At 45.9% G+C, this 14,180-nt stretch overlaps 1 protein-coding gene across 10 annotated transcripts in view; it reads right to left on the bottom strand.

The window, feature by feature from the left end:
* ERBB4 (erb-b2 receptor tyrosine kinase 4) overlaps positions 1-14,180 on the bottom strand; it is a 480,224-nt gene that overhangs the window by 295,043 nt on the left and 171,001 nt on the right. For all 10 annotated transcript variants that reach the window (XM_032445687.2, XM_032445688.2, XM_032445689.2 and 7 more), the window contains exon 2: positions 12,106-12,257. In XM_032445687.2, coding sequence (XP_032301578.1) covers positions 12,106-12,257 — 152 coding nt within the window. The remainder of the gene's footprint in view (positions 1-12,105; positions 12,258-14,180) is intronic.

Below are 14,180 nucleotides of genomic sequence, written 5' to 3'. Positions count from 1 at the left end.
ATTCAGTCCCACGCTGCTTACATTACCAGTGCGTGCTTTCTACAACTGTTATTTTAACATGAATTTTTGATTCCTGATACTCAATGTCATCCAAAATTAAAAATTAAAATTGAAATATTTAAAAACAGGTGAAGATAATGAGTTGAGCTGATGGAAATCATATGCTGGCACTATTCCTGCTGCCTCTGCTTGCCTGGCTGTAAAAAACACCAAAGAGCCCCTGTTGCTACTTCTCTATTTTCAGCAGTTGCTGACATTTTGCTGTAATTTATTCTCATTTTCTCCTCTTCTTCTTAAAATAACAACATCGCTTCTCTTCTAATAATAAACCAACAGCTCTTGAGTCCAAAAGACCTTTCAGCACGGGGCAGTTTCTGTCAGCGAACAGTAACTAAGCGTGGTGCTTGCTAATACTTAGAAAGCACCTCCAGTGTAGACCTTCCCCCAGGCTGCTCACACAGTTTTGCCTTTGGCTTCTTCCCTATGGAATTTCCTCTGTCCTTCCCAATGCAGGGGTCCCACCACCAGCAGCCAACCTGACAAGCATGGATCTGGTGCATTTGTGATGGTTCCCTCCTCCACTTTCATCTGCCAGACGTGCTGAAGTCTCCCGCAAGCCGCAAAGCTTTTCTGACATTCCTGCCTTTTAGATCCAGGGTTTCAAAGAAGAGCTGGAGGTTATGTTGATTACGACCAAAGACATGTTTCCAGAAAGCTGCAGATTAAATAAAATGGCGTTTTGCTGTCACAGTGATCAGCCAAAACTGTTGCTGAACCAGAGCATATGGGAGACGAAAGCCATCAGAGAAACATGTGATGTTACATGATGCAAAGATTTGCTCTATCCAGCAGAGATCAAATGTAGCACGAAGGCAGAAGATGCATTTAGCTCAATTAAAAAAGGCACAAATAAAAACAAAGCCTTGCACTAGGTGAGATGACAGCCCATTAGCTAGCAGTTAAATGAAGGCTAGGAAAAATCCCTGCCTCTTAAAAGCCCAGTCACACAGAAGGCCTTCCAGATCTGAGAGCCCCAGAGGGGCACTGGGAGAGGTATCTGATGGAGCTAAAGACGCTGATTTAAGAGAACAAGAAAAGCCTCTGCTGAAACCCAAGACAAAACCTCCTTATTTTGCTTCTGGGAAGTTCACACTAACCCAGCACAATGGGATTCAAGGTTTCGGCACATTAACATCCAGTGGACACTGTGCAGCAGACCTGACAAATATTTGCATCAGCTATCGCTTCACAGGGTGATGCAGCACATGAAAGTTTAATGGCGAAAAAACCCTATTGCTCAAGGAGCTGTCAATTTTGGGCTCCTCACAGTTGCTACAACAGTTACAGGCAGCAGTCACTGCAGAGTTGCCGGTTGCTTGACCTGGCAAAACCTCAGCTCTTAACAGGCATAAAAAGATGTTGGGTAATTCCCCCACAGAGGTCAATGCTCCAACCCAATGTTTTAGGTACAGCAGGACAGCAAAACAATTTGAACTTCAAAAAGAAACAAAAAAATGACATTACATCTCAAATTGAAGGCACATCTGGAGAATGGTGATATGTTATGCGAGGAGCTGAGCTGCAGAACTGCAATCCAAGTTCTTTCTTTTCATGCCAAAGTCCCAGAGAGCGCATGAGTTCTACTCACTGATACAGACTGGAAAGCTCTATGATGCACATCAGCACACGATGCGCTGCATCACTGCTACAACCCATTAGCAGGCAGACAGTTACCTCTTCCACTAAGGAGAAAGACACTGGAAGATTTTGGTCAAGTGACAGTATTACAAGTCAAAACAAAACAAACAAAAAAAAAAACCCTATTTTAATTATTTACCTGAAATTTACACCTCAAATAGGTGCAGACAGCTGCACTCAGCCCTGCACTGCTCATCCAGCACCTGCTGAGCTGATCCCAAGGCATGATACTGCAGGGACGCTGCAGGAGATGCACACATAACAAAGTGGGTATAGACGTGTATCTTGCAGTCCTAACCACAGAAATGTCAGCTGGCCTAGTAGAAACACGTGTAGCAACAGCATTATTTCAGCATTCTGGGAATCTGCTGTTTGGTCAGCCTAACCCAGCCAGATCAATTCTCCAGGTGAGGAGCCAAGACCAACAGGTTGGCTAACTCCTTGGAAGGAATAAAAGAGGTTTTCCTCCTTAATTAAGACCAAGTGACCACCAACAAAGTAAGAGGAGTGGAAAAGTGCTCTTCCTACACTGCTATCAGCTGTTCCATCACACCATCCCAAATCCCAAAGAGCTTGCCATGCTTTACAGGGGGACTGCAAGCAGAGAACGTTTTTCATCAAAAGCCCATAACAACATCAAGAAAAAAGCAGAGTGAAAACATCCTGGCATGACAGAATTGCCTCATCCATGACAAACATCACCTCCTGATGAGCTCTGACCATAAGCACTTGATTTTGCATTTGATCAACGTGAGTGATTTTGGTGTCATCCAATGCAGGACACTTATAGGCAGCGCAAGAAATAAATGTCCTTTTAACCACATTTTGTTCTTATACATGCATCGTTCTGTTAAAATAATTCATTGTATCCTAATGAAATCAGCACGACAGGCTAGAGGAATGACTGAACACCCACTGCCCAGTGATGGATATTGATGCGCAAGGATGGAGGAGCTGCAATGGAAGATCTATCAGCTGTGCCCAGAATGGTTTTGTCTTCATTTCATATGCTATGAGTGAACTGAGTGTTGGTTTTGGGGTGTAATTGATCTACAGCTGAAACAAATCAGCTCTGCAGCTAAGTGAGGAGATGAAGTGGTAGATAATCTGTAGTTTAAAATTGGCCGTTCTGCTGAGATCAAATGTCTGTTTTTGGCACTGATGAGCTGACAACAGAGCGATTCAGTACCCAGCATCATGATTGGCAATGCTGCTTCAGCTCCAGTAACACATAGCTGGGGTTGTTCTACAGAGGTCGCCCTATTTTAGGGACAGTACTTCACCTGCTCACAAGAACATCACGTGAAAGGGACAGAAATAAAAGGCAGATGGGGGCTTGCAGGCTTCGCTTTTTTCCTTCATTACCTCCTGTTCTTTTATCTGCAAAAGCCTCTTCCAAAGCACTTTGCAAGTCCCCATGGTTGCAACCATCCCGAGAACACACTTTCTTCTCTTTTACCTAAAAACTCACCGGTCTCCTGAGAAATTTTTAGAAATGTGGATTTTTTTTAATCTGAGACCTATTAGGTCATGTTTTCCACATCCTTATCAAAGCAAGGCAGCTCTTTACAGCTGATGAATTTTCTAGCTGATCACTCAGCGGGATTGAAAGGAATCCAGCATCATCTGCTTCCTGAAGAGGGTATTTTGCAGTTTTGCAGAGACAGCCATTAATTCCTTGATACTCGTTATAGATTTTCCTTTCTCTGGCTTTCAATCTGCTCAGGGTTCTTGAAGGATGAATGGTCACTATTATTCCTGTGGCACACACTACACTGTGCCTCCCCGTCCCTTCCACTGCCCGCTGTCCATCTTGCAGAGGACATCACAGGTGCAAGGGCTGGGCAGCTGTTTATAAAAGTCCCCTTCCAAATCCTTTCTGCACACAAGTTAGCAAGGTATGAAAAGCGTTTAAAGCAATGGGCTTTCCCATCTGAAAGGAGCAATATGCCTGCCATCAACTGCGTGCTGCGGTGGGTTTCCTTGCTGATGGTTAAGGATGGCTCAGACTTAAACAACCCCTTTGTTGGCACCTGTGGTCTGAATCAGTCCCAAAACATCAGAAATCAGCATGAAATTCTGCCACCCTTCAAGCTCATAGGCCATGCAGCTGAATCCTTTGCATCCTATTCAGACTGAATGGCATTTACTTTGAGGGTCTCCTGTCTCCCATTTGGGTTCCTCAAGGTTGCTGTATTGAAGCACAAGCAAAGGCTCACACACAAAACGCATTTTTGGTATAACCTCTCCCTCCGGCAGGTAAAATTAAGTTATCACTTATTTTCCCCACACAGAAAAGTGCAGGTTTTTTTTCAAAACTAGCATGTTATTTCCACTTTCCTCTTGACATTTTCAAGTTCATCACACTCGAGTAGCACCACAAAGCATGTCATTCCTCCTCTCTGGCAGGACTAATCACCACAAAAGGTGTAAAAGGAAAACTATACACCATTCAATATAGAACGTGGACACTATTAGCCTCCTACCTAACTTCAAACACAAACGCAAGAATCATACCATGGCCTGGGTTCAAAAGGACCACAACGCTCATCCAGTTCCAACCCCCTGCTGTGTGCAGGGCCACCAACCAGCAGCCCAGGCTGCCCAGAGCCACGACCAACCTGGCCTTGAATGCCTGCAGGGATGGGGCATCCACAGCCTCCTTGGGCAACCTGTGCCAGTGTGTCACCACCCTCTGGGTGAAAAACTTCCTCCTAAGATCCAACCTGAACCTCCCCTGTCTCACTTTAAAACCATTCCCCCTTGTCCTGTCACTATCCATCCCTGTAAACACTCATCAAGAAGCAGCAAACAAGTACTGCTCTGTTTGGATCCTCATGGCTTTAGACAAGCCCTCCAGATTTGACCTGTGATGATGTTTGGTGCTGGGGACACCCCAGAAACACCTGATTACATTCCTCATGAGGGCCGGCATGCAGCGCCACTCTGCCCCTAGCAAGCAGCAGCCACAAGGACATGGCTTTGGGACCACCGGTGGATGTTCAGGAAGGCCACTGGGCACACTCAGCTCTGCCATCAGGTGCTAGTATCAGGGCTGGGAGGAGTGTTAATGCTGCTAAATGCTTCAATCTGCACAATTCTGCTGACAGTTCCGAACTATAAAAGCCTTCTGGCAGGCAGCTACAGAGGAAACCTTTAAAATTGATCTGGTTTAGCACAAAAACTGTTGGCTAAACCTCCATCCATCCTTCTGCTCCTCCACCCCTTGACACAGCTTACAGCAAAAGACTTTGCTTTCCCTTTCATACAGCTTTTAACTGCAATTCAAGCCCATTGATCCAGGACTCTGAGTTGGTGTATTACAATGCAAGATTATTCAGCTCTCTGACAGTCAGTTTGTTAAATTTCATTTTATTCCATAGTAAAATGGGATTCAAGGGAGGGAGGGCTAGGGGGAAATCTGACAGTTTATCCCCTAAATGCTGAGAAAAGGAGAAAAATATACTGGAAGGAAAGCATAGAATGCTTCCTCTTAGTGCATACCACTCTACAACAACTAGATATCTCTGTAACTACCTGCACCTCACCCAGGCCTCTCTCAACTTCATTCTCTGCTCTGTGGCAGGATATGAGATAATGGTTGGACAAAGAGGAGAAGAACTACTCCTAAAAGTCACCTGAGTGGAGTTTGTCAGGGAACAGTATTAAAACAGGGGAGGTTGCTCCAGGGTGAAGTTAGGGTTAAGATTAGGCTCAGAACTTACTACACTCAACATTGACACCAAATGCGGACAGCCCTCATCCTTTTCTTTGGAAAAACATTTTCTTTTTTTTTTTTTTTTTAACCTAATAAATCCATCTATAATTTTAAAGTGTTTGCAACCAGTTTTTGTTGTTGGTTAGCTTAACTTTACCTCCTTGTTTGACTTAGCACAGCTTCAATTAAGCCACCATTTCCCAACACACAGGTAAGGGAAAGGTTTACATTTACAAGAGGAAGATCATTAAGAGCATAAGGTGGTTGAAAGGGAAAGCATAACTCATTTCACTTGCCTGGAGGGCAGAAAAGCTTCTAAGAGAAACACAGCCTAATTAAGAAGGTTTGCACTGTTCTATGTTTAATAACATTCTCCTCCCACCAGCAATGCCTTCACAGTGCCTGCCCGGCACTTTGGGATGCTGGCTTCACTAAACACCTTATAGATACACACCCCTGCAAGAACACCCCCATACCTGCCTGGCCTCTGCAAGGTGTCAGAGGGGCTGGAGAGGGTCATAAGGAAGGAAAGATCTCCAGATCTTGGCCCCACATCAGGAGGGGAACAGGAGCCTGGAAAGCACTGGGTGCCAACACACTGCCCCACATAGAATACAGGAGGCTCTGCTGCAGCCATGAGAATGGGATGGCAGGAGGAGAAGGGATTAGTGATGTGGAGCATGTGCGTGGGTTTGGGTTGCTGTGAATAATTTAAGTCAAACTCCTTTTATCTCTCAAGAGTTGCTATCACTGCCACGCACGCACATGAATCAGACAGGCTTCCAGGGCGGCAGGAGGTGGGGTGCCTCCAGTACAATGGGAGCTGAAAGGGAGAGGTTAAAAGACAGCTTAAAGAGACTTCTTAATCACCCTGGACTTCAAATCTCTTCCTGCCATCCTCTCATCTCCACGTGTGACACAGCTGAAGGACGTTCTCCCAAACTGAAGGCTCCTCCACCACGGCAGGGGCATCAGGAGATCTGGCAACGTGGGAAATGAAGCCTCAGGTTGGGATTAATCCCGTTGGCAGGGCCCTGACTCCCCAGAGCTCTGCCTGGGATCCGCACATGCCTGGCACACAGCTGCGTGCACTGACCCTGGCTCATAGCAGGAGCTGGCATTTATGCAGCACGCTGCTCCTCTCACAAACACAAGTGGTTATTTCAAAGTCTATCTTACATATGAAGCCACCAAAAATAATTGCTAAATTAATGGGGAAATCGCTAATGTACATATATTTGGCTATGACTTGGCAAACCCAGCTTGTAGATTAATTGTATATTAATTCTCCTCTATGTTTGCTCTGCAGAAGCTAAAAATTTAATTCAAACAGAAGGGTACCAGCTTGCACGGTCTTCAAGTTACACTTTCAGCCTCAAAGCCAAGACAAAGCTGCACTGCAGAGCAGCCCTGGGGTGGTTTGGCAGTGCTGTTGGAGAAAAGAGGATGGCAGAAAGGCACACTGATGGGTTTATCACATTACTATAGGTGCAGGAGGTTGGCTCTGTGTATGGGAAAGAAGTGATCCTCCCGGCCCAGTTATCCTGCCTGCTGCAATGCCCTGGGCAGCCATGAAAATAAAAGAACAGGGATGGGAGGAGTGTAAAAACAGAGTGGAAGGCTGGCTGTAGGGAACCAGCAAAAACATGAGCCGAGTGAGAGACAGAGCTGTGGAGTTTGTAAACAACATTAAAAAAACACTCTGCCAGAGCCGGACAGAAATAGCTGTGTGCTGAGCTGCAGGGCTAGGAGCTAAAGCAAATGTATTTGTTTAACCCCGTGCTCCTCCTGCTGAAGCCAATGGCTTCAGGGTTATTTGTCACTGGAGGGAGCACGTATAGCCAGGCACTATAGGGCTGTCATGGCAGGAGAGCAGGGAGGGAGCAGGTTGGGGGTCAGGGTTCACACAGGCAGCCCTGGGTAAGGGGGCAGCTGGAAAGGGCTCCTGGGGAGCGGTGGGGTTGGGATGGTGCAGGAGGAGGTGATGTTAGGGACTGCACGATGTACAATATTGGTCTTCAGTACCGTGCATGCAGCAAGCACCAAGGTGTTGTCCCACAGGTACAAGGGCAGCGTGAATGCTGCTGACAGATAGTAGCAAGGGAGGAAAGCAGGACAGCACAGAGCTTCAAGAGGTGATGGGTGCTGTTCTGGAAGTGCTAATCCCTACCCCTCAGCTTGTTGGAACCACTCTTGTATTTCATCATCTCACTTCTTACTGTATCGTGGCACTGCACCATTCTAAAGGCACAGCTGAAGCATGGTTTGCCATCTGACTACCCATTTCTGCATGCAGGACAGATCTGGATAACCTCACAAACATGAACTGTTGCTTCTCCTGGCAATCAATACTCCCTGCCAAGATTATTTTAAGCTACAGCTTCTGCAAAAGCAAAGGGAAACGAAACAAAAAGCCATCTTCCTGGAGAAAAGCCGTACCACAGATAGATCATGCACTGGCCTCTCTGCTCCCACCCCACCTTCTGAGTGTGGGATCCAACCTGCTTCAAACACATCTCAGGTTCATCCAACATGGCTGGCAGCTGATCCCAGCCGGTGTAAAACATTTTGTCCATGCGAGGAGCATGGCCTGGCATGTCCCTGGCCTCTTGTAACCCACCCAGCACAGCAGCTGCCTTGATTGCTTTTGTGGGCCTCAGCCAGATCCAGGCAGAAGGTCAGAGGTGTCCTCTTTCCACAGAGGTGATATGTGTGTCACACGCTGCCCTGCCTTGCACACTGCTCCACTCAGCTCTGATGCTTTGTATTATAATGGCGAAGTGCTGGAAAGGCAATTACAAATAAGTGCACATACTTGATTTCCAGGTCTGGTATTACATGGAATCCTCTTTGCCTCTCGCCAGCCAAAGACAATAAACGCTGGTGAGGCTGCCCAGATGCAACTCTCTGCAGGAGAGATGCCACATGGCATCTCTTTACCCCTCTAAATCTCCTAGGGATGGACTACAGTGCTTCACAAACACTTCTGGAGAAGATTCCCCTCCTTACAGACACAGCCACCCTACAGCACTTCCTTTTGGGGGTCTCCTGACAGATGCTACTCCCTGTTCCTTATCCAAGCCTGCCAGCCGGGAATTCACCTCACTGCAGAGGACACGGGGATGTCCCCTGTGGTAATCTGCTGAGTAAAGTGGACTCCTGTCTTGGAGTTCCTCATCCCAGCACGTCTGTTCAGCCCACAGTCTCCCTCCTGCTCATCAAGGCAGCCAGAGCTTTCAGAAGGGTCTGCACAGACCTGTTTTGTTGCAGGAGACTAGAAAGCTTTTCAAAACTACACAGTACTTATTTTTTTTGATCAGATGCAGCTCTGAACAACGATGGGCAGTGAGGTGTGCAACAACTTCTGCCCTGCCTGTGCTGGAAGTCTCCCTCGGAGGAGCTCTGTCTGAGCCAGTCTTCCTCCAAGACTGAACACAACCAGAAGCAAAAATAAACTCTATTCTCCATAGAAAAGCCCAGCCCTCACATTTCACCTGCCACAAAAGCTTAAGCATCACTGTAAGGAAAATAATAAATACGGGCTCAGAGCACGTGGCTATACACATCGACAGAGGGAAAAAGGGGCTGCACACTTGTGCAGAAACTGCAGCAGCAATAAAGCTGCCCGTCACACAGCTCACGGCCAGCAAATGACATGCAGAGTGCTAACAGCCGTGCTTCAGGAAACTACAGTGGCACTGATATGGTAAATGAAGGAAGAATTTAAAAGGCAGCGGTAGATCATTTCTGAAGGCCGTTGATTGCAGTTAGAAATAAGTTTCACAATCTTTTGGCAGAGTTATTGCAGTGCGTGGAGCAGAACTTCAGTCATGTCTTCAAAAATAAATAATCCGAATTGGTTAAATAAAATCCAGGGACAAGAAGACAGTCTTCTGACTGAAAACTGCTGAAAGGCTGGGGGTTGATCAGAGATAAGGGTCATGTACCAAAGGTGTTTAAGAGAAGAGTGCCTACAGAAGATGGCTTCATGGTATACTAGTTTTGTATTTCACTTAGAGCATTCAGTACAGAGACACTGTTAAGAAAGTAAGAACTGTATAATATAGTTATTTACAGTACAAGCTGTCAGTTTTGCCAAGCGGCACCCAAACAGGGACCTGCTTCTGGAATCAGTCATTTGCAATAGGTATCTGATCTACAACAGGTACCTGATCACTAAGAAATTCCAGACAGGGAGAAAAATCTCAGTCCTGCCTCCACAAGAGGACCTCACACCACAGCCCCTCTCTTCAGTTTGGCTACCCACAAGCAGGTGATACCCAGCTCCCCAATCCAAGACAGCAGACTACTGCTCCCAGCCTGCACCAAATCAGGACTGCTAGAAAGAACAAGGAGAGTGTTCAGACCTTTCTTAGGTGAACAGAACTACTTGTGATCTCAACACCACTCTTCAAAGCTGAGGGGCTTTCATTGAGGTGACGTGCAGCCCCCTTTAGTCTCAATCAGCAGATATCCTGAGAGCTAACTCACACACTTAAAGCAAATCTAGGAAATAAGTATCTGAATAAATATGAAAGATGGGACGTTGATCTTTTAATCTTCCTCTGCACGGGTAAATAAAATTATAGTGCTTTTTCTTCCTCTACTTAAACTCATTTATGGCATTTGTTTACGAGTACATGACATGAAGCCACAGCAGGCCTTGCCGGTTAGGTCTGCCCTCTTCCCCTGGGTGATGGGCTGCCCAGCTATGCAAAGCAAGGCCAAGGGGACACAGTGCCACTGTACTCACTGGACAGATGCACAAACAACCCAAACCATTGTTGGCCTGCTTGAAGGAAAAGCAGGCAATTTTTGCAGGAGACTGAAAAAAACAGCAGACTGGCAGAACGTCACAGTGCACAGTAAGTTCAACATGTTGAAGTCAAGGAGACAAATGGCCCTTCATTTACTTATCTCCCATCTGCCACCTTCATTTGGCCATTCAAATCATTTTTTAAACGCTAAAACAAGTAATATTGCCTAACTAATGAATGTTGAATTATCGGTGTAAATATGCCAAATCTTATTTATTTATTCGCCTCACTAAGAACACGTTCTCCTCTGTTTGGTTTTCTATTTTAATGACCACCATTTATCATATTACCTAGAGTTTTAGTTTGCTGGGTGTTCTTTCAAGTTCTGCTCTTTGCTGGGACTTCTGTAAGAGCACAGTCTCAGGTACAACAAGCAATAACACCAATAGAAAAGCAATAGTAACTGTCGCCAAGAAACAAACATGACCAGACCACCACCTTTCACTACCAGCACCCTTTTTCCTTGCTCTCATTTGCTGATTTCAGTGCCACATTACTGCTAGCATTTAACTCTCCTTCTGGCAGCTCTCGACAAGGAACAGTGACTCCCTCATTGACCATTAATTTGCTTTCCCCACCTATTCCTGGTCAAAGTAGGAAGGGTGGGAAGCTGAAGCGGGTAAACTATCTGCAATGAATTTGGCGGCATGTGCAATGACTCCACTGGGGGTTCTGGGGAGCTCCTGGAACCCCAGTGATGCCTGAAGGAGTGCAAGGATCCTGCCCTCACATGAAGTCTATGCAGTGGGCAACGTAAGTCCAGCTGCCCCAAGGCTATCTATTTCAGAACACAAGCACATATGTGCTTTCCCCACCTGTCACAACTGTGAAATGCATAGATAGCATTTACTTCCGAGGCATTTGTCACTCAAATTAACAGGCAACCTGTTAGTCCGAGTGCAATTAGCACCCCAAACTGCACTCCAGACGTGTATTTGGTAGCAGGATTCTGCTTGCAGATCTTTCAACTGCTTTGAGCAAATAAAGGTCGATGTATAGAGCAGAAATCCTATGAAACCCCCGGCAAATTTAACATGAAGCCCAGCTAAGCACACTATTAGAGAATCTGCTTTGCTGTTGTTGTTAGAACCCGCAATAGAAAGTTCAGGTTCTTGTGGACTGAAGCTGAGCACCAGGCTCACCCATGAGCCTGGGTATAACACAACCTGTAGGGCTGCCTGCTGCTGGTTTGGAACTCCTCCACTCCCCCACGTGCTTCTTATGGAAATGGCACTTATACACAGACACACATCTTGAAACATGACCGGAATGCTTTGCAGATGGGATGCAAACGATTACACACAGCCCAAGCAGCAGAAATCTGTGCCATGGGCTGACTTCTATTAGAGAGCATGACCTGAGCAGCCTGTAACCCCACCGCTGCAACCAATGTCTCCTGACATAGCCCTCACACCTAGGCACCAAGTTTCTTCCATATTTACAGTCACATTGCCTGCAGCATCCTGCAGTGCCAGCCTGTGAGTGCTGGATCACTACCAACTAAGATGCTTTTCCCAACATAATCAATTTTGGCATGCCAAAGAGTAATTGGTTTAAATTCTTTTAATTGGGCACTCACCTCCTACTCACTGTAGTTGCTACCATCTTAACAGGTAACACACAGACCATGCCAAAATACTCCTCCTCAAACACAAAGGGTAAAAGAGAATTATTTATACAAAACAGGAAATTCTCACAAGAGATACACTGCCAGAGCACACAACCCCAGCTCCATGGGGATAGGACAGCCTTGAACTATCACAGACCTCCACCACATGCTGAATGTTCCATTAGGGTCACAACTCCAGCCCAGAATCCACGGTTACTCCTCTATATGCATAAGATGAAGGAAATAAAAAGAGTGTTGCTTACCCGCAGGAAGGAGAGGTCTCTGTTGTGCTCGATGCTGGTGATTTCTAGGTTGCCCATAACTACCTCGCAGTTCTCATAGTATTTGCGCAGGGCCCGGTACTGCTGCTCCAGGTCAGAGAGGGAGCTCAGCTTGTTCTCTGTGCCAGCGCACACTGCAAGAAACCACAAGCGCAATCAGGTGAGTAAGGAAACATGGGAGCAAAGAAAGAGGTAAGTTTTACATCCAGGGAAACAGGTAACTGCAATAAGCATTCTGAATTATTCACAGGATTGGGTATGAGCAGCAGAGGTGGGAAGACCTGTGGTCACCTCAGCCAACTAAGCACCTCTCACAAAAAGAGGTGCTGGTATTTACTGCTGCATACACAGAGAGGTGGGAAATGCAGCAACACAGAACAAATAACAGCCCACAAATGAAAGGACGCAGGGACAGAAAGGCTGAGCAGACCCACAATGCCCAGCATTCCTTCTACTGGTTTATGTCTAGTAGGATCAGACAAAAAACCAAGAGCAAGCTACCCAAAAGGCTTGGATCCAGCATCATTCTCCCTCCTCTCCCCCAGAGTCCCCAGCTCTTCCCTGCTTAGCACAGTTCAGCAGAAGAAAGAAAAGAGCAAGAAGTCTTTTCGTAAGCCATCAGACTGTGATGTGAATGCACGAGGGAGATGTGCCAGATGAGCGAGGCAATCCCAGCCTAATGCAGTCAGTTTTCAGAAGCTGTTCTTTAATATTACAGTACTCTGATCTTGAAGTCTGGTTCAAAGCTACTGCTGAATTATTGCTCTGCTCAGTCTATTGGATGGCCGTGCATCAAGCGGGGACAAAAACGAATCCAGTAAAAAAATACAGAAGCAGGATTTTACAGCAGCATTACTTCATGTAGCTCTCAGCCTGTCTGACAGCAATGCTACTTAAATGTCTGGGCATGCTGTTGGGCTTCTTTCTGTACACACTTAGTTTTCCTCTTTACCTACAGCTTCTGGGATGTTCATACCTGTGGGCAAATTAATCTGCGTATACCCAAACTTTTGAAATGGGCACCATTGCTCCCAATTACAAAATCAGTTTGTTGTTTGCTTTTTCCTTGAAAGCAGCAGCATCTATCACAACAAGATTGACTGTGTTTCCAGCTGAATAAGTATTATTCTGTCTTACGGCTCCCGAGGACTAATAAATAATTTCTGTTCCATTTTGCAATCGGTGCTAAGGATCAGCACAGCTCAGAAAACAATTCCAGCAGCTCAGCTAATAAAGCTATCCACCGCAACGCTGCCGTTTCATGTTGCACGCACATTAAATGTTTCGTGAAAGCTAATTTGGCCATTTCTTGCTGTAGGGAGGCAGAACATTTGGAGCCCGCTCTTGCAGCAACAAGAGTGAAACCAGCTGACATGGAAACTGATGTGCCAATGTAAAAGAATAGGAAATGACTGGGTTGTTTGTTTCCTGCAGGAGAATGGAGCTGGTAGAGCACCTCCATCCTTCCCACAGTCTTTCAAACTGCAACTGGCATTTACATGCTATAGCATCTCCGAAATAAAGTGCCAAAATAAACATGAGTGCGACAAAGCGTGTTTCCTTGTCATGCCATACAAAAACACCATCATCTATATTTCATAAAGGAGAACCTCTTCAAAGCACTTTGTTGTACTCTGGTAAACACGTTATCTTATATAGCCCCAGAAACTGATGAATGGTATGAAAATAAAGATTATGTGTTGAAAGCAGCCCCTGCAGCGCATCCTCTCTTGGGTTCATAAAAAATACTAATACATCTGTCTCTAGCAGTGGTCAAAACAGTACTAGCTTGAATGCATTCCCAGCCTGTAGCTTCTCCCAGCACTGGATCTGCATGTAAATCTGAGTGCAAGCACTCTCCTGACTTGCCCAGCAGATTTTGCACAGGTGTCTCAACAAGGGAAACCCTTCAGAAACATTTTGATGCTGCACACACAGGAAAACCCGACATCCCTATACACACTTGCAGACACAAACCCAGAGAGCTGCTGACCTGTGCCAGGCTACCAACGTGTTGTGATGCTCTCACAGCCATTCCTCTACAAACAAGCCCATTG

This window comes from Coturnix japonica, chromosome 7, assembly GCF_054131305.1.
Source record: "Coturnix japonica strain WE chromosome 7, WE-NBRP24, whole genome shotgun sequence".
NCBI lineage: Eukaryota > Metazoa > Chordata > Aves > Galliformes > Phasianidae > Coturnix > Coturnix japonica.
The sequence above is the reverse complement of the archived record's forward strand: the minus strand, read 5'-3'. Positions and strand labels throughout refer to the sequence as shown.